This window comes from Mustela putorius, unplaced genomic scaffold (genome assembly GCF_011764305.1).
Source record: "Mustela putorius furo isolate JIRA1106 unplaced genomic scaffold, ASM1176430v1.1 tig00000228_pilon_pilon_pilon, whole genome shotgun sequence".
NCBI lineage: Eukaryota > Metazoa > Chordata > Mammalia > Carnivora > Mustelidae > Mustela > Mustela putorius.
The window spans coordinates 37,075,391-37,100,136 of NW_025421322.1; the positions used below are offsets into that span (position 1 = coordinate 37,075,391).

General features: G+C 55.2%; 1 protein-coding gene across 2 annotated transcripts in view; it reads right to left on the bottom strand.

Moving 5' to 3' along the window:
- Nucleotides 1–1,521: 1,521 nt before the first annotated feature.
- Nucleotides 1,522–24,746, bottom strand: part of COL22A1 (collagen type XXII alpha 1 chain) — a 236,379-nt gene continuing 213,154 nt past the window's right edge. For both annotated transcript variants that reach the window (XM_045078159.1, XM_004743602.3), the window contains 11 exons: nucleotides 24,126–24,179; nucleotides 22,328–22,381; nucleotides 17,455–17,508; nucleotides 15,900–15,971; nucleotides 14,516–14,551; nucleotides 11,882–11,926; nucleotides 9,361–9,540; nucleotides 8,082–8,148; nucleotides 5,854–6,036; nucleotides 4,205–4,282; nucleotides 1,522–2,702 (listed from right to left, as the gene is read on the bottom strand). In XM_045078159.1, coding sequence (XP_044934094.1) covers nucleotides 2,515–2,702; nucleotides 4,205–4,282; nucleotides 5,854–6,036; nucleotides 8,082–8,148; nucleotides 9,361–9,540; nucleotides 11,882–11,926; nucleotides 14,516–14,551; nucleotides 15,900–15,971; nucleotides 17,455–17,508; nucleotides 22,328–22,381; nucleotides 24,126–24,179 — 1,011 coding nt within the window. In that variant the 3' untranslated portion in view covers nucleotides 1,522–2,514. The remainder of the gene's footprint in view (nucleotides 2,703–4,204; nucleotides 4,283–5,853; nucleotides 6,037–8,081; nucleotides 8,149–9,360; nucleotides 9,541–11,881; nucleotides 11,927–14,515; nucleotides 14,552–15,899; nucleotides 15,972–17,454; nucleotides 17,509–22,327; nucleotides 22,382–24,125; nucleotides 24,180–24,746) is intronic.

The following is a 24,746-nucleotide window of genomic DNA, read 5'->3' on the forward strand; positions in this document are numbered from 1 at the left end:
TGCCTGGAAAAGGGTCAGAACAGACAATGCATTCCCCACTCCGTCTGCCGACACAGCCACTCCCGAGCCACACCAGGAGCTGAATGTCTCCAAGGCCCCTGGAAGAGGAATGCCCAGATCCTTCTCACGGGACCACCCCAGTGTCTGAGAACCTCACTGATCAAAACAGACTTTGGTCCTACCACGTCATTCTTCCTGAGTTGTAAGCCCTTTTTCTTGATCCACTCCTAGCATACATGATGAATGACTTAAAATTCAGGAGCCAAATGCAACATGAAGAGAAAAAATGTTCAAGGCCTCACAGAGGACTGGATTCTACCCAAGGCTCTGTGGCCCGAGGTTTCTCTCTGTGCCTCAGTCTCCCTCTAGACAAGCGGACTATCTTTCAAAACCACTGGGGGGTCATGATATCTAGTCAGTGGGCTGTGATGAGCATTTTTAAAAAATGAAACAGAACAGTAAACACCATGGGGCCACGCGTGTGGCCAGGGTAAATATCTGATCACCACGCGTTTTCCGTTCTGTATTTACATGTGCACATGCTGAGTCGCAAGACATTGCTAAGTCCCCAGATGGGAGGATCTCTAAGGTTGCTCACACCATTTCCTCAAGTCCTTGTGTCTCATGCGGTTGTGAGGGTACACCGAGCAGGTGAGCAGGAGACCGGCTCCAGTAGGAGGTCCTCTGCATGGACAGGCCCTGCAGAACAGCTGTCCTCAGACCCTGACCCGCATTCACCCCAGAATCAGCATCGACGTCGGAAGGAGAGCAGCTTCAGACCGTGTTTCAAAATCATTGCAGTATATTTCTCCGTACATGGAACCTTCCAGCACTTTAGTCCCCAGATCAGAAGCATGTGGCACAGAGGTGATAAAAAGGAAGGGCTAGGTCAGCATATGCCTTGTGAGTCTGGGCCGGGGTGAATGACAGAGGAGGGATGGGTCCATCAATTAACCAGTCGGTTAGTTGGGACATGAACCCACGCGTAGCCCCCAGGCCCGCGGTGAATCAGCCGGTCTCTGGACATACTTTAGCAGGGTGAGGCCCCGAGTCTCCCTGTAGCCAACCCTCCCCTTGCTACAATCCCTCCCCACCATGACCCTGCATGGAGGTGCACATGGAAATGGCTTCTGCCAAAATGTAGAAGACAGAGCCGCCCCAGAGGAGGGCAGGAAAATGCTCACCTACCCTCGTGTGCCTCAGTGGGGCCTGAACTTGAGGCTCTAGGCTCACCAGAGGAAACTGACTCATCCCAGACTTTAAGGGGCTCATGCCGGAGGTAAGAGTGGAATCATCAGGGGTGCCTGGGGGGCTCAGTTGGTTATGCGTCTGCCTTCGGCTCAGGTCATGATCCCCGAGTCCTGGGATGGAGCCCCGCATCTGGATCCCTGCTCGGTGGGCAGCCTGCTTCCCCCTCACCTCTGTCCCTTCCCCCAGCCCGTGCTTTCTCTCTCAAATAAATAAATAAAGTCTTTAAAGAAAAACAGAAAGAGATAAAAAGAAAGGAATCACCTTGCGAACTGAGGAGGAAACTTGGATTTATTGAGCACCTGTTCCTGGGGGCGTGTCAGGTACACACAAACACTCAATGCACCTTATTTCCAGGGTGGGCTCTGGAGGCACAGACCTCCCGGCTCTGGCCACTATCTTGGCCAAAGACCCAGCCTCAGGAAAGCACGGCAGTGGTCACTGGATCCCCTTATTTTACAACGGAAGGGAGACTGACAGTGAGAAGCTTGAAGGAGTCCCATCCGTGGCTCAGAAAGCCAGAGGAACATGCCTCCTCCACACCCACTTCTCTGTCTTTGGCGAGACACAGGATGCCAGGGAGCCTGGCCAACTCGAGCGCCATGATTTTGCCTTCGAGAGCCTGAAGCAGTGAGGCGGTGGCTGAGTCGGCTCCCCGAGGACCGATTCTGGGCTCCCCTGTGCCCTTCCCGCGGGGCAGCGAGGACGTTCTCTTCGTCCGCACGTTGCTTCTCTTCCTGCTTCATGGCTCTCTCCTGGGAAGTGGCGACCTCTGGGCATGACCAAGAATAAAAACCCTCTGCCTCAGTTTCTCTGTTTCCTTTGGAGGAAAGAGGTAATTCTGGCGAGTGTCTGGTCAGGGTTTCATAGCACCATAAATTTCCTTAGAATGGGCAGCTCTGTGTCACATGGGGACCGGCAGAAGAACCAAGAAACAACCCAGTGCCCCATGATCAAGTTCTCCCAGCTTCAGAGGAGAGGGGAAAACTCGCGGAGCATTATTATATGAAATAATAATAATAATAACAATAACAACAACAATAATAATAATAAACAATAATAATAATATTAATAATAATTTGACCGACCGGCAGCATCTGTTGGTTTTAATAATGTTGAGGTCTCTCAAGAAAATAAGACAAAAACAAATGATAAAATCAAGAAAAAAGACACATGGCTGTAATGTTTCAAGACCTCTGGCTTCTTATCAGGCTCTGAGTTCAAGTTTCAGAAATCCACCACTGCCTCCTGGCATTCTGGAATCTTCTAGGGGCCCTTCACGTTAGCAGGCCGGGCAGCAAGGCTGGCGAAGTAGGCACACTGGGAGGGGTCACACTGGCCAGGGGGCCCTGGTGGGCCCGGGAGACCGGGGTGTCCCACTGGTCCTGTCTCCCCTTGAGGGCCGGGAGTCCCGGGGAGACCATCTTTCGCATAGCCAGGTTCCCCGGGTTGACCTGGTCCAAGAAGAAACAAAAAACAAAAAGAACAGAAGGTGTTTAAGATCTTTCTGGGGCAGGCAAGCCCTGGTCTCATTGCTTCCACCCGGTGTGAGCTCAGGACTACAAACGTCCTCAGAGAAGATACCCCATATCATCAATCTATGTCCCTTTTTGCTTTGGCCACTGGGAAGCTCATTGCTAAGTGTATGGCTAACCCTATTACCTCTTAAGTCTCCATGTTAGAAAATCTGAGTCTCCCTATAAAAGAAACAAACAAAAGGTATATATTCCCCCTTAAAAAGATCTTTAGACATTTCATGAACTCTAAAATTCATGAATGCTTGGGTAATCATTATTCACTCTACGGTCTTGCCTCGATCAAGCCCAAGACCGGCAGTTCACAAACTCCTTCCGGGAGCGTCACTGAAGAGCAGTCGTTCTCCCAACCTCATTCTCAGACAATTTCCTCTTCTGAAACGGTTTCTCTCCTGCCTCTTAATCTTTTTTTTTTTGGAATTGCCTTATTTAAAAAATATTCTTGGGGCACCTGGCTGGCCCAGTCAGGGGAGCACAGGAGTCTTGATCTTGGGGTTATAGTTTTGAGCCCCACTTTGGATGCAAAGATTACTTAAAAATAAAATCTTTAAAAAATAAAAAAAAATAGAAGAAAGGAAAGTAGTCTTAATATTAGAAGCTTTTGGAAAGTAGGCAAGTTGTTAAAAATAAACACTGAATGTGTATTTCTGGTTGACTTCTCTAATGAGAGTAGCAACACTCATCTTGGGCAGGAAATTTGGAAAATCAAGAAGTTATACATACTAAAATTAGAATGACCTCTAGGTTTCATATTTGGAAATAACCTCAGGTGATCATATAAACTAGAATTAAATCAAAAGAGGAACTTCAGTGTGGTGGAATTTGGTAATAATTTGCTCCACTTTCTGCTCGCACCCCTTCCTGGGCCATCACATTGCCATGCCCCAGAGATCTTTCCACACACCCACCTTGTCTGGGTTGTCAACCGCCGAGCCCCACGTCCCAGGGAGCCCTCACCACCCCCTGCCACCTGGCCGGCAAGCCCCAACGTACATTCTGAGAAATGGTAACGGGGCATCAACACGTGCGTGGTGGGAAGAAGACTGCACGTTCAGGTGAGTTGAGAAAATGTCGCCATAAACAAAATAAGCCTCATTTGTTCCATGAGGCAGAGCATAGGCGAATCCACAAGCACTGGGAAGGAGTCCAGGGACACACGGTTCCCCAGTCTTATTTAACCCCAAGTCCATTTTCCTCAGGACCACTGCACAGAATAACCCTCAACAACTCACAGACTACACGACAGTTTGCTGAGTACGTCCAGAAGCCGGCGCTTCAGAAAGATTCGACAAAAACAAATCCGTGAGCGTCTCTCCTCTCAGATAAACCCAGCCTTTCTTCCCAGCTGTCCCCGGGGTGCTGCGATGTGTCACTCCAGGGCAGAGGGCCACCCACCCCCAGACTCCGGACAGTCTCCCTACCTGGGATGCCCGGCGGGCCCATCTCGCCTCGGAGGCCAACTCCAGGTGCACCTGGGTCCCCTTTGGCTCCTCGCTCACCTGTGAGAGAGAGGTGACCTCTGATGGGAGGGACGCAGGCTGAGGGCAGAGGCAGGGGGGGGCCCAGGGAGCAGGAGCAGGGGCAGGGGCAGTGAGGGGCTCCGTAGCTTTCCACCTGCCCAGCTTGGCTCACACATCCTGCACGCTGGGACCTGAAGTCCCGCCTGCTCGTTGACATTCACTCACACTCAGGCACGCACTCAATCCGGATACACACCTGTGATCACCTTCTAAATGCATGCTTGGCGACACAACATTGGTGCAAGCCCATAAGGGCCCAATTACATGCACAGAAATGCACACTCACACCTATGTTAGCAAATACATATGCACACTCATACACACAGACACGCTCAAACACAGGCACACAGATGTGCACAGCCACACACTCTTTCCCACGCACACTCACGCGCGCCCCTGTGGCCACACACTCTCCCCCCGACACACACGTGCACCTACACCCACTCCTGCTTGCTTACACTTCCCGTGTTCTCGCAGCATTTCATGGGAACTTGTAGGAACTGGGTGATAACAGTGAACAGACTCAACACTCCAGATCCTATGGGCATGTACACCCGCAGGAAGCCTCATATCCGGGAAGAGATGGAACAGGGCACCAAGAGCATTCTTATTCAAAGCACAACAAGGGTGAGTTATGAGGAAACTCAAGACTCTATTTGAGTTAGGACCATACAGATTGGATTAAACTGTCTCATTTTTTTCATCATTCATTTTTTTTGGTCATGTTGTTTCCAGAAATCTCCTTTATGCAACATATATTTTTCTGTGACTAAATGGGAATTTTGCTAGTTCGTGGGGACTTCAGACCATCCTCACTTATTGCTGTAACTGCCACATGCGGTCAGTTCTGTCTGAGTCTGAGCTTTCCTCCGCTTTATGCTTTCTTGTTGACATCTAGGTCACGTATTTTGTTTTATGAACCAAAAGAGATGGGACTTGAGCACAAATACAAGAAAAAGAATTTTTAGTAGGAGAAACATTACAGGGAATGAATGAAGGAATGAAGGAATGAAGGAATGAAGGAATGAATGAAGAACTAGTAAGGAAGCGGCAGGTAGAAAGAGGAGGATGTAAGGTACATCCATGTCACGACTCCCCAGTGATGGCCCTGCTGTGGCCCAGAATGCCCATGTCCAGGTGAGACAGCTATGTGAGAGCTGGAGCAGTAGCAGCCCTTTTAGCCACAGCCCCAAACCACTTCAATTCTCGAGCTGGTGTCCAAAGGCCCATGTGCCCGGAGACGGCACACTCCACTCCTCAGCCAGCTCTAATCTCCGATGGGGAAAGAGGGCATTTTGTGTCGCCCCTGCTCTAGGAGAGAACTGGGAAGTGGGAGGGAGCTGGTTCGCTCTCCTGGCAGAAGCATATTTCTACAAAAATGTCAAGTATGAAATCCTCCTGTACATTTGAAAACATTACATGATGCCAAACGCAGAGTGTTACCAAGCTGGAGGGGAGGAAAGCAGGACCAATTATGCACGTGCAGCCAGAGCGTGGTTCCTTCCAGCCCTCCTCCGTGCCAAGCACATCTCCTCTGGGTCCCCACTCACCTTTGGGACCCATCGGTCCAGAAGGTCCTTCCAGACCCCCCTGCCCAGGCCGTCCTGGCTCCCCCATGGGCCCCGCCCGGCCTGGAAGCCCATCTTTTCCAGGAGGCCCTGGGGGCCCGGGTCTGCCTTGAGATGATTTCACGTGTGCTGGCGGCCTCTGGGCCAGGAGGTAGGCGAGTCTGGCTGCAGAAGAGGGAAAACAGAGATGCTCATGAAGGAGGGTGATGGACAGGAGACGGGCCGGAACTCACTGTGCAGCTCAGAACTCAGGAGACGGTAAGCAGTGAAGAACACCAGCAAGATCACCCCCCACAGCACAGCCAGCTCGCCTGTCCCAGGGCAGCCTCCGGCGAGCTGCCGACCTCCCTGAGCCTTCACGGCCTTGTCTGCAGAGTGGAGGCCGTGGAATCACCTGGCAGGCGTGAGGACACGCAGGCGAGATGAGCCACTAAGACTGTGCTCAGTGGACGCTGGTGGCACCAACCACAGCGTGACTGGTGGCGGGAACAGAAGGAGAAGTTACACTAATTGTCTGCTGGGGAACGGAAGGCTGGGGCCGAGACCCAGGGGCTTACAGAGCCGTGGAGAGTCACCTTTCTCATCTATACACCGCAGGGCTGGATATGACGTCATTGAGGAGCCTTACATGTCTAAAAGGGGAAGACTACAGAACTGCCTAAAAACCCAGAGGTCCAATGACTTCCCACCGCACTGGAGACACTGTGCGCATCTGATGGCCCCCGAGAGACTGTCACACGAAGTCAGGCCCAGTTCTTCTTCCTGCAGGTGGCTGACTCAGCCCAGAGAGGCTGGGGGCTCGCCCACGGCCCTGGGGTTTTGGTGGTAAAACCAAGACAGAGGAGTCAGGGTCTTCTGAGCGCCCTGGGGATGGGCTTCCCATGGGCACCATCCTCCTGTCTTCCTGCACGAGACGGCAGGTGGGTACTGACACCTGAGTGAATGGGTTCACTTCGCTGAGCCCTGATTTCCGCATCCTTAAAGTAGAACGGATGCTTCCTCTTTGCAACGCTGTTTGGAAGAAAGGACTCCGCCCAGCAGATGCTCCATCTGAACTTTTTTCAAAATGCATCTTATCTCTGCTCTTGGGTTGGAAATCCTCCAAGGGCAGAAGCTACTTCTGTCTCTGGTAAACTTGAGACTCAGAAAGCAGAGCTCAGAGATGCCCATGGGGGAGACCTTGGGACACCACCTGCCCAGTGACAACTGCCAATCCAGCGCATGGTTGCTTTCCTTTCTTCAACTCACGCTCCGAAGGGTTGATCTTGATCATGAAGGTAATGATCTTGGGCCCTCCTGTGTGTGGAGAGGGGCCATTCTGACCTGGACAGTCTGAGAGGGCTGGGCTGGGGGACTCTTGTCCAATGCTGTGTCCCCAGACCCAACTCACAGTCTGACCCACAGTGGGTGCGAAGAACTCCATGAGACAGGAGCAGATGAGTGACGGCTTCCTCCTGTTTTGTCCATCTGGGTCCTGGAAGAGTTCTGGATGCCTGACCTTCCCTGTCATGGACTGTCCATGACTGTCCTCCCCTAACAGCTTCTAGCACAGAGGAAAGTGGGGACAGCTCCCCCTCAGGAGTAGGCGGTGGATGAGGGGAGGGGTTGCTGCCTACACACAGATCCTGCTCGGGTACCAATCTGATCTTCCCCTTCCGGTAAATCACACGGCATCTCTTCTCCTAACACTCAGACATGACCCCTGCTCTTTGGGAGCCTTCCACGAGCCCCCTTGTGAGAACTTAGGAAACCACCTGACCTACGGCCTGCCCTCATGCTGCCGTTACTACCACCTCCGACCTCGCTCCCTCCCCAAGCACCTGCTATGTACCAGGCTCATGCAAGACTGTGGGATTTAACAATAAACCAGTACAGTTCGATTCAAAAGAAGCTAGCTCCATGAAAGCACTATTTATCCCTGCTCCCCTCGGGCCTGAGGGCACAGGATAAATGACCAATGGTTGCAGAGCTGGTTCTGGGGATGGGAGGCATTCAGGCGGAGGTCAAGACACACTCGGGGGGGGGGGGTCTGTGTGTCTCGAGCCTATGCGGTGTTCATCATGGTTCTGCATGGTTTCTACATGTGAGCTGCCCTCCGTGATCCTTTTCCATACTGGGCTGGGGAGGTACTAAAGGGTGCGGAAGGGACTGCTTCCCAGGCTCTCAAGACACCTGTATGCGTCCGGCTGGGGTCAAGACCAGCTACTCACTTTCCAGCTGTTTCTCGAGTTCTTCTTGGATGAGCCGCCGCAGGGTGTCCACGGAGGGGGACTCCCCCTGCAAGGGAGGGAAGGTGGAATTACTTACCTCCCTGATGGCTCCGGAAACCAGGAGGGACACAGGGAACACGTAGCACATTGTCCTGTTCCCATCCATCACACCCGAACCGCCTCCCTTTGCCGTGGTCACGCAGGCGGCATCCTCCTACTGGACTCGGTGACCGGAGCCCTGCGCTGCCGCCCTCTCCACGCCCTTCCTGCTGCTTAGCTGCAGCGGCCTCCTGCAGAAGCCATTTCCCCAGCGATGACCAGAGAGGTCTAGCCCTGCAGCTCTTCCTGCCAAAGCCCCATCCACCTCCGGGGCCACACGCATGGACAGCCTCCTCCACGGAATCGTCTTTGATTTCCCCGACCAGCCGCTCGGCCACCCCAGTCCTGCGGGTCTGGTTTTCCTTGCTCCCTTCACCTTGGCCTTACCCAAGTACCTGACCCTCCTGGTGCCTGAGTCACATGACAGACGCTGGTGAGTCTGTGTGCGGTCTCCGGGCTCACAGGGTGACATGGGATTCTTAGAGGAATCTGTGAGAGCGGCCCTCACGCCACCTTGGCCAGACCCCTCCCTCTTGCCTGACTCCTTCAGGGCAGTGTCCCCACCCTCAAGGGTGAGGGTCTCCCGGTGCTCCTGTCTGCAGCCCCAGCACCGAGGACAGCGCCCAGCAAGAGAAGGACAGGCATTCCCGGTCCTTCTGTTTTTTGTTTCTTTGTTTGTTTGTTTGGTTTTTGTTTTGTTTCCCTTTTCTGGCCCATTTTCCACGCTCATCCCAGAACTTCCATCGCTACCCACAGCAGTAGGACTAGGAGAACTTAGTGAGGACCCAGGCGCCATGGAAGCATCCTGCATCCCACAGTTACCCCTCCTGGACTTGGCTGGGAGCCAGATTCCCAAAAGTGACAGAACCGCAGGGCCTCAGAGCTGCCAGGGACACTAGAGATCACCCAGACCTGTGCTCTGAGGACAGGAGAGCCCCCAGGGGACCACAGGGCTGCTGAGGGGGGAAGGGGAGCTCACGCGGACCCAGAACCCATTCTCCCAACCACTTCTACCCCAGGCGGCTCTGCTTTTTTCTCCAATGTGTGCTCATGTTACAGGTTTGTGGAAAACAAGGGTTCTGTCACTAGAATAAACTATGCTTTGAGAAAAAAAAAAACCCTAAACGAGCCTGTCCTTTCATGCCCTCCTCACAAGTCTGAGGAATACCAGCATCCTTACCCGCAGTCCTGGAAATCCTGGCTGACCCGGAGGCCCCGGGGGCCCGGCCAGTCCATTCTCCCCAGGTGGTCCTTGGGGGCCCATCAGGCCCGTGTGGCCTTTGTGACCAGGGATTCCAGGGTCCCCAGGCTGGCCTTTCCCACCAGGAGGTCCTTTGTCACCTCTGTTCCCGGGATCTCCCTAAAGAAGGGGAAGAAGCAGCATGTCAGTGAGCAGGGCACTGGCAGGAGCACCCAGTGTAGACAGGCCCGCTGCAGCTGTGCACATCCTCCGGCCCCCAGGTCTCCTCCCCTGGAGCCCTGAACGGGAGACCTCGGTCCTGGCAAGCCTGTGTCTCTGAGCCAAGACAGGTGAGGACACGGGCTCCGGACACAAACCACCTGCCACCGTCACAAAGGTAGTCTGCAGAGGACAAGATGAGAAGTCTCATTTCCAATCCCAGTTTGTGTGGCTTCATGTGTGCGCCTCGAGAAGGCTGGCCGCTGAGCCTGACCGTCAAGCGGCCCCTCCTCCAGTTTGCTCTGTCAGCTGGACAGACACAGCTACTCTTGCGACAGAGGCTCCCCCACTTAGAGGTGACCTCCTGCTCTCTACTCTCAGCTTTTGTGGGCTCACATGGGATAACACTGACCAGGACTCTCTTGTCCCCATCTCTGACCCAGACTCTGAAGACCTGGATCAATGATTCGTTCACCACGATGACCAACGGACCATCCAGTCCTCTGCCTGATGCGCTACTGTGGGTGTGACCAGCAAGACTTGGCTGTGGCTGGGTCCAAGACAGGTGGCCACACTGGTGAGCTCAGGGTGTAAGCAGGTAGCAGTAGGGGGAAACGAGAGGAGGAAGCAAGATGGTAGCGGGAAATGGGGCATGGCCAGGGATGTGACCCAGAGCCAAGGACAGGGAAGACGGCAGGTGTGAAACTATGACCAACTCATCAAGGAGAAACAACTGACAGGCAAAGTCTGATTGCCCCGGGGCTTTAACCAAAGGCAAATGCAGATTTCTAACACGGGCACCCGCACAGTTCTGCGTGCACAGACCCTGGAGGACGAAGGAAAGCGTCCTGCGATGGACTCTGGGAAGGGGACGGCGGCCATGATGGGCACCAAGGTAGAGGAGCCCCTGCTTTTCCAGTGCATCTGCCTTTTTGCAAAGTGCGATGGTTAACTGCAGGTCTGTACTGCTTTTTCAACAATAAATAAAGGACGGTGAATTTTAAAAATGAATTTAGCCAGATCTGAGAGACAGTCCTGACTTAAGTTTCTCAGATGTGATGCGTTTCACGGGACCTTTGTCATCTCAGTGATCAGGGGTCGGTGATGGTCCTGGTGCTCTGTGCTCCCTAAGTCCAAGGCCCTATCATAGCTGTGGGACAGAATTTCCTATTCATTAAATGTCTCAATAACACTTTGCAGGGGGAGGACTCGTCCCCGACTTCAATGTTCCCAGGAGCGTAAAGGAATGAAGAGCCGTCAGCTCCCTGGCAGTGTTCCATGAAACCACTTAACAAGGAGAGGGTGATTCTCTGCTTATTGATTAGGTATTAGAGCAGAGATTCTTATTTGTGGTCTGAACTCCCTGGCTGCCAGCCGGAGCTCCCAGGGTCACTTGTATGTCACTGCTCTGGGGGACCCTCAACGCCTTCTCAGCCACACCTCCCTTCCCCACGTCTACCCTCAGGAACCAAGGGCCGGAGCGCAGAGGGATCAAGTCACTCAGAAGGAAGGAGGATCCAGAGGGGTGACAATCTCTGACACTCTGCTTCCAATGCTCAGTCTCCTCCGGTCTGCAAGAGAAACCCAGCTCCTCCCTCGTCCAACTTGCAAAGAAAGCAGAGATAAATTCTCCGCAGGACCATGGAAAACAAGCCAGGGGTGGAGGGGGTGGTGGCGGTGACATTCGCAGGGTGCAACAGTGTGAGACGGGGGACGGCTGACCGAATGGAAGGGCCAAGGCGTGGGCCAAGGAGATGTTCAATTCCTCTACAGGGAGCAGCAGCTGTCACAAGTGTTGGAGGACACTCCCTCCCCCCACTGGCATTTCTGGGGGAGAAAAAAAAAAACCCAAACCAAAAAAAAAAAAAAAAAAAAACTCCCCCTGTTGTTTTTTGGAGGAATGAAATGTAAAGAAAGGCTTCCTGAGTGTGGCGCCAAGGCGATTCATTATGGGAAAAATCTGTTCCCTTGTCACCTCCAGCGACGAATCTGGCTCCTGGCAAGCTGGCATTTTGGGATCTGAGCACGTCATGCCCAGGCGCTTGTACAGGGAGAGAGGGAAATCTGTCACAAGTCTCAGAACACTCGCCTTTGAATTTGTAATTGCAATGATGTTACTCCTTAAAATAACATCCAAAAAAAAAGGAAAATAACAACATTCACTACAACCATCCCTTTGTGGGCTAATGATTTTCCAGGGAGCGGCAGACTCGTAAGTTCTCTGGGCTTGGCTGTGGCTCGCTGACCGCCAGCGACAGAGCCCCCTGCAAAGGTCACGTCCCGTAACGACCTCCCCACTTACCCTGTCTCCTTTGGGTCCTGGCTCTCCGGGCTTCCCAGGCGCGCCCTGCAAAGAGTCCAAAGGAGGATGGCCACGGAACCAGCGCCCTCTCTCTGCAGCCCTGTGTGCCAGGAAATCAGCCGCCCCTGCCCCCGGAGCTCCCCTCTGTCTGTCTGTCTGTCCAGACACGGCAGACCTCACTTCCTTCCTCACTGTGCGCCTGGACTTACAGCACCAGCCCTTCAGGTTTCCTCCTCTGCCTTTTCCAGGATAGACCCTCTCGCCAAACACACTCAGGAGCCCCCACAGGGCGTGGACTTCGACGGGGGCTCATGACAGCCCCTGTGGCCTGGGCTACCTCGTCTCCCACTGACCAGAAGGACGTCCGTGACTGCTGCCCCTCCTGGCCTCGGCTGCCCGCCTTCCCGCCGCCTGCAGTGCACTCCCCGCTGTCCTGCACGGAATGTCTTTGCCTCCCAACTGCACGGAATGTCTTTGCCTCCCAAACGTATAGGTTGAAGCCAGAACCCCCAGGGTGACTATAAATTAGCAGGTGGGGTCTTCAGGAGGTACTCAGGAGTCGATAAGGTCCTGAGGGGGGCCCCGTGATGGACACAGGGAGACAGGCATCAAGACCAGGGACCGGTTAGCCTAATTAGGGAAGGATGGCAGACCGTCTGTGGACGCCTCGACCTTGGACTTCCCAGCCCCCGGAACCACGGGAAATGTCTGTTTCTCATCACCCAGTCCAGGGTAATTGCGTGGCAGCCAACTAATCACTATCACTCTGTCTGCGATCAGTCCCACCTGCCCTTCAAGCCTCCCCTCCAGGAAGCCCTCCCTGACTACCAGCACCTAGGAACTAGGTACTACACACCCCTCCCGGAGGGCAGTCACTTTGGGGCTGGAGGACACGGCCCTGTAGCTCCCACTGCTAGGTACTCGCTCTTTCCTCCTGTGACCCTCCCCAGCTGAACCTCCCTCCACCCCCCAGTGCCTCTGCCAGCGCTCTTTGCAGAGCTTTGGTTAATCCCTCTGGCCAGCGTCTGCCCTCTGCACGGGTCCCTGGGCCACCAGCTGACCTGTAACTCCCATTGTCCCTGGACGAGGTGGCAGGGTGTTTCCCCTTGGACAATAAGCCTCTGGAAGGCAGGTCCTGTGCTTATCCACCCCTGGGCTCCACTGTGTCCACCCAAACCCCACCATGCACTCAGTTCAAGAAGACAACTGTGGGGCTTGACACGGGGAGCCCTGACCCCATTCACTGCACCCCCTCATGCAGGGGCCGTTCATAGCCCATTTTCACGGGGTTCACAGCCCACAGCCCACAGGCAAGAGGTGGGCCCAGCTGATTCTCATAGACAGGCCAGACCCTTTTATGTCTCTCATAGAAACACAACAAGGTGTTTTGGAAGGCGCCGGAGAAAGTGCATACTGCGTGTTGGGAGGCGCAGAGACAGGACCAGGGGCCGGGGTGTGCAAGGGGCAGAAGGAGGCAGGAGCTCACACGGGGGACACTGTGGGTCAGCTCGGGGCAGAACTCAGGGTCTGCTCCTAGACAGCGGGGAGCTGGTGGTATCTCCCCTCTCGTCAATCCGGAGAGCGGGAGGAGGGAGGTACCGGTGAGTGAGCCCACGACCTCCCTGGCTGGGCTGGGGACAAACCCTTTGCAAACGCAGGGCCGTTGGATCCGGCTCTCATGGAGTCACCAGCCGCCCTCCCCGAGTTGAGAAAGTAACCCGAAGGCGCAGAGTGAGAAGGGGTCTTCCTCACGCAGGGGGCATGCGGGCTTGGGAGCGGACAAGGTGGTTAACTAGAGCATTGTTTTCTCCGTGTCCATTCAGTGTTTTGTTTCGCATCAACTGTTTCTGCCACCTACTCTGTGCTGGGATCTGGGGCTCTGACCAGCAGAGCGGGGTGCACCTCTTTGTTTCAGGTCGTGAAGGAATGTCGACAGAGGCAGCATTGGCACAGACCTCAGGATGAGTCGGGTCAGGCACAGGAAGGGGTGGGGAGAGGTGGGAGGGGTTTTGGAAAAGCGCCCGGGTGAGTAGGAGAGCTCTCAGCACGCTCAGCGGACGGAAGGGCCAGAGCGCCTGGAACCCTCGGCATGTTCGGGGAACAGAAGGGCCAGAGCGCCTGGAGCTCAGAGGCTGTAGGAGGCTGGCGTGGGCAGCCAGGGCATCTGGACTCCTGCTGGTGCACCGGAGGGCGGAGGGGAGGCCGGCCTGGGAAGCAGCATGACCGTGTGTGCTCTGCAAGCAGCTGCAGGCAGGCAAGGACCGTGGTGGGGACAGGAAGAGGCTGGACACCGGGGCCTGTGGGTGGTCAGAGCCATTGTGCAGGAGTCAGACAATGGCAGCCTGGATCTGGGTCCTCACAGAAGAGAGCCAGAGTGGAGACACTTTGGACAGGCCACTGACAGGACTTGTTGACGGACTGGACCCACAGCCAGGCAAGTGACAGGCTAGCATGATGGTGCCCGGGACCGGCTGTCTCATCTGCGGGTCCCTGTGTGAAACTAGGCAGGATCTTCATGGCGACAGCAGCACACCGAAGCGAGGGCAGGACCCGGCTGGGCCCAAGCCTGTCACCCCCACTCCCGCATCCCCCACAGGAAGGGTGGTCGAGGGGAAGAGACGGAGCCATACTTGCCTCCTTCCCTGGCATGCCCTTCTCTCCCGGCTCTCCCTACGAGACAGAACCAAGTATCAGGTACCAGCTCGTCGTCGCCAAGACATTTCCACTCAAGTCATGTTCCAGCAAAGACGACAATCGATGGTCCGGCCAACCCAGGACATCGCAAATGTCCTAGTCAGCCTGGGCAGCAGGCGGCCAAAAACAGCCCCAGAGTGGGCGGGGGAGCCGCTGGTTCTGGGCTCCTCTTCAACGGGACGGCGGGACTCTACCATGAGGGTCTCCGGGACCCTGGCTTTCAAGAGCGTCTCGTTGTGGTGAGGGGGTCCTCCCGAGAAGCAGGATGAGTGTGAAATAAGACGCCAGGGACACTGGGCCCCAGAGCTCGCCTGTCCGGGGTCAAACCCCGCTGCAGCCACTGGCTCTGTGACCCTGGACACCCTCCTTATAACTGCCTCAAGCTCGCTGTGCCTCAAGTTTCTTCATCCGCAAAATACAGCAGAAGCTGTCCCTTCCACAACCTTGTCTGCTGTTGCTGTGACCAAAGGCCAGGAGCTGGGAGTCTGGAAGTGTGGGCGGCTGGCTGCTGTCTGGCCGAGGGAGGTGGGGGTTGGAAGAGGGTGCTCGGGCCTCTAGATGGGCCACGGAGAATGGGCTCACCTAAAAGCCGGTGGCCAGAGCCTTGTCCCACTTGGACTACATGGTAGAAATGGGCCACAGAGAGGTGGCCAGCTAGAGTGGCTGGGCTGGCTGGGTGGTGGGGGCCCCCTCAGGGGTCCGAATTAAACTGGAAGAGGTAGACGGAACATGGGTATGCTTCCTACTCTTGCATGGGATGTACCACCCTGAGCCCGGGATCAGGAGCCCACGGTGTGGACTGTGGCATGAAGAATGCACCTGGAACTCAGGGGGACGTGTCTGAGTCCCTCAGTGTCCCTCTGCCCAGAACCCAAGCAAAGATTCCCCAGCAGCATCTCTGGTCCCACGTTCTAGGCAGGAGCCTCGGGCTCAAGCAGCAGCCCACCCACATGTTCTCACCCCGCAGCCAAATTCAGTCACAATTACAGGGGTTTTGAAGGGTCCTTGAAGTTCTAGGATCAGAGGAGTGTGCTCTAACATCCCCATTTGAATAATGGCAAAGCTCAGGCACAAAGGCTATGAGACTCGCCCAAGGTCCCACACTTAGAGAGTGTGGAGCGGAGAATCCCATGCAGCCGACTCCTGAGTTCCCGTGTTGGCCAGTGCACAGCTCTGCCTGCCAACCACCCTGTCAGTGTGACCACACAGCCTGTGATGCCACCTGAGCTGGGGGATCCAAGGACGGCCGGTGGTGGGAAACGTACTGCCCTTGAACCTCCCCACAGAGCAAGGGATCTTGGGCCCCAGGGAGTTCTCGGCTTACCTGAGGCCCCCGGGGACCCAGGAAGCCAGGGAGCCCGGGGCTGCCATGGTCTCCTTTGTTGCCCTTCTGGCCCTGCAGAGGGAGAACAGGCATTGATTCCGCAAGGTCAAGGGCCAGCCCCAGGAGACTCCGAAACCTTGTAACCCTGCTGTACTCTGAAGACCTGAGACATGGACGGCGAGAACACCCCTTTCCTGTTTGGGAGGGCAGCGGGTCGGGGAGAGGCGTGGCTCCTGGGAGTGCTGACAGCACCGTGGGGCCGGCAGCAAGACTAGAAGCATCTCTTTCCAGCCAAAGCAACAGAAGCAACATGGGACAAACCCTGAGCAGAAACACGACTGTGTGTGGTCTCTCCAAGGAGCCCACCAGCAAGGTAGCACACTGATTCCCAAGAGCACAGCAAGGCTCATGGTTTGGTAGGATGAAATTTTGGCAACAGCTCTGGGGACCCTTTCTATTCCAGCATTTCCGGGCATGTGTGACTCAGCTCTTCTGGGGTCAGTTCTGCACGGGGTGTGAAGCTAGGCTCATGGCCCTGTCACATCCCGTCTGTGTAGTCTTATCAGCAGTGACCAGGCCCACGCCACAGCTTCTGAGAAATATCATTACATGGGCTAAGGAGCTCAGCTCTGCTGGTGTAGTCATCCTTGGCCTAACAGAAAGAGGCATCTCCACTAGGGTAGATCACATGCCCGGTTTTCCTGGGAAGGATGGGTTTCCCAGGATGCAGGATTTTCTGTGCTAAAGCCAGGAAGGTCCTTGGCCAACCAGGATGGGGCCATCACCCTCATTTCCACAATGATGCCAGTTGACTTGCCAAGTGGTCTGCCCAATGCCTCGTGCAATCATTGCTCGACTCACCACACCCCGAGGAAAGGTGGTCTTCTGAACAGAGTTGCCAGTTTTGGCAAATAAACATACAAGAAGCCTGGGAGGGTAGGAAACTTGTGGACAGGATCTGACTCACCCAACCCCAGAAGCCATCAGAGAACCACCTTCCCCAGGATGTCCCCCCTCTACCAGACCTAATCCCAAATCCAGGGACCCGGATTCTGATTACTCATGCCACCCTCTCTCCACTACCCACAGATCCTACCTATCATTCCTTCCTGCTCTTCCCACCCCCCACCTCCTGACCACTAGGAACACCCTCTTCAGCCAAGTCCGTCCTATATCATCCCCATGTCATACACTTACCCTGTCGTCTGAGATGGGAATGGCTGGAGATGTCACCCTGTCTGCCCATCCTCTAAAAACATGCAATGTCTACTGTGCAATCCTGTTATACATTTTTTTTAGTCCTTGGTGGGTTTTGTACCTTTGGGTGGCTATGGCAGTAGACAACAGAGATCCGGTGTGCCATTGCATGCATTTCAGACTTTCAAAGACATCCTTATCCTTATCCTCTTGCCTCCAGGCTATTTCCAGCTTTCAAACCCCTTATTCTCCCCTTGATGCTTCTAGCATAGGGAGCACACAATCTGTGATATGAAAAGACAGCATGCCCATTCCAAAGCCTGCCTTGATTCCACCATACAGCAGGGATGGTACTCACAGGACTTCCTGCGGGGCCAGGGTCTCCTGGAGATCCCGGCGATCCATTCTTACCCTGGTGGAAGAAACACAAGTAGTCATCTGCCAGGACTTTCCACCGGGACATCGAGGAGCAGGACAGTGGAAGAGAGTGACTGTCAGGTGTAGAGGACCAATGTCATACCTGCAGCCATCATTCAGGCCAGCACGTCTCTTAGTAAGCCATGGCATTACTCAGAAGATGTTTCTCAACTTATAAAAGGAACTTGTAACACTTAACTCATAACATTGTGGAAATAAATGAGTTTGTGTGCATGATAAGTGCTAAGCCTGGTGAGTGCTGCCCAGGGCACAGGCATAGGAAATAATTATGACCTCATCCACCCATCCAGCCAGCCATCCATCCATCCATCCTTTATCCTTCAACTCAGATGGACATCCTTCAACTCCTTAACATTGTGTCTTAAGGAGATACACAAAAGGGTTCACATCAGACAATGCTGTTCTCAGCTTAGGATGCTTATCCCTGTGCTGATTTCATTTTACTCCTCCACTAGGGGCACCTTTATCCTGAAGACTTGGGGATGATGACACAGATAAGAAAAGCAGCCGTGCAGAATCCTGCAGCTACTAACCTGAAGGTCCCTTCCCTCCAGACTCCAGCACTGGCCCGACGATGTTAGCATTCTCTGACTCCGGTATTTTGTGCATGCCCGTGATTTTGATAAACACGTTTCACCAATAAGGTCCTTGGTAGTATAAAACTCAGAAAGTTTAAGAACTCCTCTAGCTATACCTTTGAGGTTCAGACAAATTCCTAGTAAGCCTGAAGTTCAAAGTTTGGCGTTAGCAGACTGGCTTGGTCACTACCCTGCCCACCACTCTCCTTCTTGGGACACTGCCCTCCCCCCCCGAGATGGCTGCGGCTTCACCTGGCTCTACCTGGCTAGGAGGAGCCCAAAGAACCTATGTGTCCCTCCTCTCTCTCTAGGGGCAGCATCTAGCACAGCACCAGACACACAGGAGGCAATCTGCTGGATAAAGGAACTGAGAACATCCCAGGAAACCACGCTCCATTGGCCCTGTAACCACACGGTGCTAACATCCTACGATCTATAAAGCACACAGTCACCAACAGAGACACATTACACTAACAAGAAGCTCACGCTGCCTGAGGACTCCCTCCATCTCGGGCTTCCCACGCACAAACTCCCCACAAACGACCGATACAAACACTGCCGTTTTATAAGTAGGGAAACGGAGTCAAGGAATGTCTTCACCCCCTGCCGGAGACAGAAGCGAAGGGGCTGAGACTGGAAGCCAGGAAGCATGGAGCCCAGCCGGTGCTCCCCTGCGCCTCAGTAAGCACATGGCTCCTGGTGGTCATGATTAAACAGGGCTCAGGTCTTCCAACAAGTGTGTGTGTGTGACTGCGGGTGATTCATGCAACCCACCCCCCGTCCTCCTGCCGGGAAGCGTGAAGTGTGGCTGTCCTTGTCCCTGGATCACAGATGAGGATGCCGAGGCACAGAGAGAGCATGGCATCTGCCCCAGAGGGCCGCCGCTGGAGCAGCCCGTGGCTCTGTAACTTCCCCCACTCACCCCTCCAGGGAGCGTTGTACGGTGGCTCCTCCCGGCACCGCGCTCCGCCCACCCACCAACCCATCTGTGTCCTTCTAAAAATATGTGCTGTGGCTCATCCTGATGGTAATTATCTCTCTCCTCCTGCTCCCTCCGGATCGCAGGGAAGATAAGGGCCAAGACACGTTAGCATGCTGGCCAACACAGGGGGAGGACACGGTGGGGCAGCTCGGGGCGGCCACCTGTCACCTGTCAGGGTGCGGGAGGCCAGCTGGGGCTGAGACCTGGCTCCCTCCTGGGCTGTGGGCGACTCCTCACCCCCACTTGTCCTGAATGGAAGCCACAGCCCGCCCGTCAATTGCTCTATGCTCCGAACTCCTGTCCTGGGCCTGCTTCTACCAGATCCCTTCTTTCCGAGAAGGCAACGTGGCACACACAGCCCAGGTGGGTCTTCAGCTGCAGACTCGAATCAGACTGCCTAGATGTGAGGCCAAACCCTGGCCCTGCCACTTACTTTCTGTGTGATCTAGGGCAAGTTACTTGACCTCTCTGTGCCTCCATTTCTCATCTGGGGACAGGGACCGTAGTAGTGCCTGCCTCGTAGGGTTGGAGAACTCCATGAGAGAATTAGGTAAATGTTCGTGTGGTCCCTAGCGCTGGGGACCTATACTCAGCGTCTGGTTCAAGGTGGTGTGGAAGTTTGCTAGGAGCCTTCTCTGCACTGGGGAGGCTCCAACTGATCAAGAGAGAGGTCATCAGTGATAATCCAGACCCTCCTCTGATGTGTTCAAGGATGGGTTTGGCAAACTCATGCCATTACTGTTGGTTACAAAGTCCTTATGTGGTCACTCAGAACTGATGGGAGCAAATGAGAAAAACATGAAAGCACCTCTGGAGACCTCGGGCTTTCCCCACCTCCTGCGTGTGGCATGTGAGGCCCTGGGCTTCCTCCCCTCACCCATCCTGGACCCCTCACTCGCCCCCACACATGGTTTTCCTTCCCTTTTCTGTGCCCCTGAACACGCTAGCATTCATCAAGGACTTACAGAGCACTACTGTGTGCTAGGAGGCCCTGCAGGGGGTTCAGAGTCAAGTCCCTCCTTCCTCCAAGAGCAGAGCTCAGCATGGAGCCCCAGGGTGACCACCGGCCATGTACCGGGGGGGCCCTTTCTGAGGGCTGGGCGCTGTTCCATCATTTCACCAGTTTAACTGCTGGGGTGTGTGACTTCCCCTTACTTTCCAGAATAGAAACAGGCCCAGGGGATAGCGACAGCAAGAGGCCTGCATCCCCCGAATAAGTAGGACACCGCAGGACAGGAGGACAGGAGCTTAACTACAGAGCTTGGAGGAGGAAGCTCTATGAGGGGCCAGGAGGGACCCCAGTGGCCGCCACTCTATGCCTGCAGGCTCGAGACCTGGGTTTCTCTACCTTCCTGTCCTTACACTCCTGCCTACCCTCCTCATCCCACATGGAAGCTTAAGACCTCAGCTTTACTGGATATCTGTTTCTGGTCGACATGCATATCTGTGTGAGATACATAAAAAGAAAGGGGTTTTGGCATCCCAGGAACCAGTGTTTGCCCCCTGGGGGTGACACCGCCCCCCTGGGAACGCATAACCCAGAGAGCTTTGGGGCCAGCCCCCAGGGACTGTCATTGGTGAAGACCCTCAGCTGGGCATAGCCTCCGGGTCCCTGACATCATGATCAGCAGATGGACCCCGCAGTGGGAGAGTGGACACAGGGCACACCACTCAGCTGTGCAACCCTGAGCATGCTGTCGGATGAACAAATGCCACATTCTAGAGAGAGAAGGTGGGTGCGGTCAGTGAGCTGCTGCTGCGGAGCGGGACATAGGAAGCCAGGGCAGCGCTGGAACCTAAAAAGCAGGAGTACCCTGCCTCGAGCATGGATTTTGCCCTGGAACCAAACCCCAGCGCACATCAGTACCCACACGGGACACCTGCCCCCCAGCTGAAAGGCTGCCTGCATCCCAGTCTGAAGGCTGTCCTCCGTGCCCTTCCTCAGCCCACTGGGACCCAGGGCTGAGGGTGTAGAAGGCGTCTGGACACCTGTCCCCCCACAAGTTGCTGAGTTAGGGTAGGGAGTGGGATGTGAGTCACTGTGGCCCCATCAGGGGAGAACGTGGCTCCTTCGAGTGAGATCCAAAAAGATGCAGTATTCCAATGCCTAAGACCTGCCCTGGGCACCTCCTGTAGGGTCCTGGAGACAAAGAACATAACCATGGCGGGTGCAGAGCACTGAACTTGGTGTCAGAAAGTCTTGGGTTTAAATCCCGCCTACAGCTCTTACCAGCTGAGCACCCTGGACCCAGGAAGCCCGTATACATCTAAGTTACTCACCGGTTTACTCCTCTCTCTCTCTCTCTCTCTCTCTCACACACACACACACACACGAAACAAGACAGCCACCTAGATAGAGTCCTGTGTAACGAACACATATTCTATCAGTATGCTTATAAGTGCGCCGGAAGTAGTTTAAAATACACACAAGATGCTATCAGCACCGGCTCCCTCTGCAGTGCAGAGGCTGGGCTGGAAAGGGAGTCTTCTTCTCATTTGAATTCTGCATGGTTCCTTTTATCCTCAGTATGGATCAGAACCATGCTGTCTCCGCATAGGACCTCATTTGGAAATGAAGTCACTGTGGATATAGTTAGATTAACGAGGTCATTCTGGAGCAGGGTGAGCCCCAATCCAATACCACCCGTGTTCTTATACAAGGGGGATATTTGGACATAAAGACAGGCCCACAGGGATAATGCCAGATCAAGAGGGAGGCAGAGGTCAGGGCCATGTTTGCACAAGCCAAGGAACATCAGAGATCGTCAGGAAACCACCAGAAGCAAAGTGAGAAGTGTGGAAGTGAGCGCCTTTCTCACAGCCCTCAGAAGCCGCCAGCCCTGCCCACATCTTGATCCTGGACTTCTGGCTTCCAGGAAAATTCTTGGACATCCAGCCTCCAGAAGTGTGGGACAATACATTTGTTGTGGAAGCAACTAAATGTGTGGCTCTTACGGCAGCCCCAGGAAGCTAATACACAGATCACACACTAGACATGAGAATGACCTACAGGGAAGTCCTCCAGGGCGCCCACCATGCCAGGTGGCTGCTTTCACATGTCTGCGAGGAAGGCAGGTGGTCCCAGAAAACAGCCTGGGCTGTGGGTGGGAGGCACGAGTGGGGCTCGGGCCACAGTTCTTTTCCAGCTGCTCTGACGTTCTGCCCTTTGTAAACAACACATGGAGTTGGTGAACCAACCCAATGTCACCGTGGTAACAGCCTGAAACACTCACCGGGTGGCCCCTCAGTCCTTGGGGACCCTGTGGCCCTGGGGGTCCAGCGTCTCCCTGGAACAGAGAGACATCAGGTTATCACAGAGTGGCTGCCTGGGGGGGACGGACAGAGACAGTTTCAAATGTGGGCCAAACTTCGTCTACTTCCCCGAGAGAACCAACTAGCTGTCCAAACGCTCCCTCGATAATCTCCAGGGGTTCCGCAGACCATCTCCCGCAGACTCATCTCCCGCAGAGGAGTAAAGGCGGGAACACACTTTATTTATTTACTCGCTTCGACACTTTGCACCTGATCCCACAGTGATTTCCCGGAGCACCATCTTGAACTAAGGGAAGCCAGCCAGAGAAGAGAAGCCGCCTTGCAGTTCTGTTTCCAACTCACTGGACAGTGACCCGACCCCCGTTTGCCGCAGTGAGAAGAAGGCGACCCATGCCCCCAGCCTCTGCCGGGGTGTCGAGCGGAGGCGACTCAGACCCACCTTATTTTCCGATTGGTCTCACGGCATGTTAAGTCTCTCCCATGTTATGAATGAAAACCCCAAACACTCAACCACTCTAAGAATGGAGCTTTGCAAATGAAGAGAGCCCTACCTAGAGCAAGGAAGGTGGGGAGAAAGCCTTTGTCCCCTGATCTGGCATCCCAGGCTCCTGTCCCAGCTGTTCCCTGACCCGCGGGGGGAGCTGGGCTCAGCCACACTCCCGCCTGGGGAGCTCCTTCCATACACTCTGCTGTAGCTGAATTGAGAGGGGATGGGTTTTCAAGCTGCTCTTGGGCCTGGAGAGATCGGGGTGTCTTTGGGGTTGGGGCTGGGGACAGGCTCCGCCTGGGTCAACGCAACAGCTCTGTTTTTAGCTGCGCACGGGGTGTGACTTTTTTTCTCAAGCGGACCCTACTACTGAGGAAAGACCTGGATCTGGGAGGTGTTTCCTCTAGACCCTTCTAGCTCTACCGTCTCGGGTACCAGGCCAGCTGAGAAGTCCGTGGGCATCAATAGCCACGGGCACCATGTCCTCCACCAAGGTTCAAAGGCAGGTCGTGAAGGAGGTACTGGGATCCCGGGACCCCGTGCTCATGGTCCTGATTGAACATCCACCCCAAGATGGCAGGTGTTGTACACACGTGTCAGACAGGCCCTGGAGGATGTCACGTATGACATCTGCTGCCCCCGGCCCTGCGGAGCAGACAGCTGCAGCCCCAGGCCACCTCCTCCCACCTCCAACAGCCCCTAAGTCCTGGACCCCTCTGGGTCTCGGTGTTTCTGTCTGTCCAACTCTAGTAAGAGACATCGTGCCTGATCCCTGCCCCAAAAGTCAGGGGGAGCAGGTGAGCAGCACCAAGGGCCACGGGGCTCGCGGTTATGGTGGCTGTGATGGGCTCGTGGGGCTGCAGCAGGTGGAGCTCGGGAATCAACCCGGGAGAGACGCCGCGGTTCCGGCTCATGTGAGGCCAGACCCGACAGGCCGCCTCCGTGAGGCCAGACCCGACAGGCCGCCTCCGTGAGGCCAGACCCGACACCAAAAGCTACTCGCGATGAAGTCAGCAAGGCCTTCTTCGCTGCCATTTGTGCCTCGGGCACCGACCGCAGGCTGGATACCCAGATCCCAGGCCCCCTCCAGATTCCAGGGAGGCCCCCAGGGGCCGGCAGGTGGGACAACACAGACCAGTGCTCAGACTCCGCTTCAGGCCACGCCCCTGGCCGCCCTGGGGGTTTCTCCTGGCCTCTAAGTGATGCACAATTTCCTCTTTCTCCCCGCCCCTCCGCAGGCCCAGCCAACCCCACAGGAGCCCCGCACTTACATCTTTTCCTGGTGACCCTTCCCGGCCAGGGGGCCCCATGGCACCAGGCTCTCCCTGAAAGGGCGAAGCAGAAACAGAACACCCGCTGTGAGGGACGAGAACACGGAATGCCACCTGCCGGGCCTCTGCACACCTGGCAGGGAAGGAGCCAGGAGCACGGCCCACCAGGAAGAGCCCCACGGAATCGGGGCCGGAGCAGCCATCTGCGGGGCCCTAACGTGCCTCTCCGAGCTGCCCAGTGAACACCAGCCGCAGGGGCAGGCGAATGGGCTTGGAGTTCTGCCTCCTCGCCCGCTGACCCATCAAACATCTTAGCTTTCCCATCATGACACAGAGCACAGCAAGGGGTCAAACCGGTGGCCCCCCAAGGTTCCTTCCATTTGGGGCATCGAAAGGTCAGGGAAGAGGCCAAAGGGTAAGAGTGTGGGCTCCTGGGTCTCCCCCCCCGGGATGCACCAAAGCTCCCTCCACAATAGCCCTGGGCCTGTTGCACAGCATGTGCACAACACAGTCACAAAGGGGCACCCCCACTCCCGCTGATTGGGTCCGATAGGTCACACCTCAATGTCTGGCCTCCAGAAAGAGCATTTAGAAAAACCAGACCATGACTGGGGATGATGC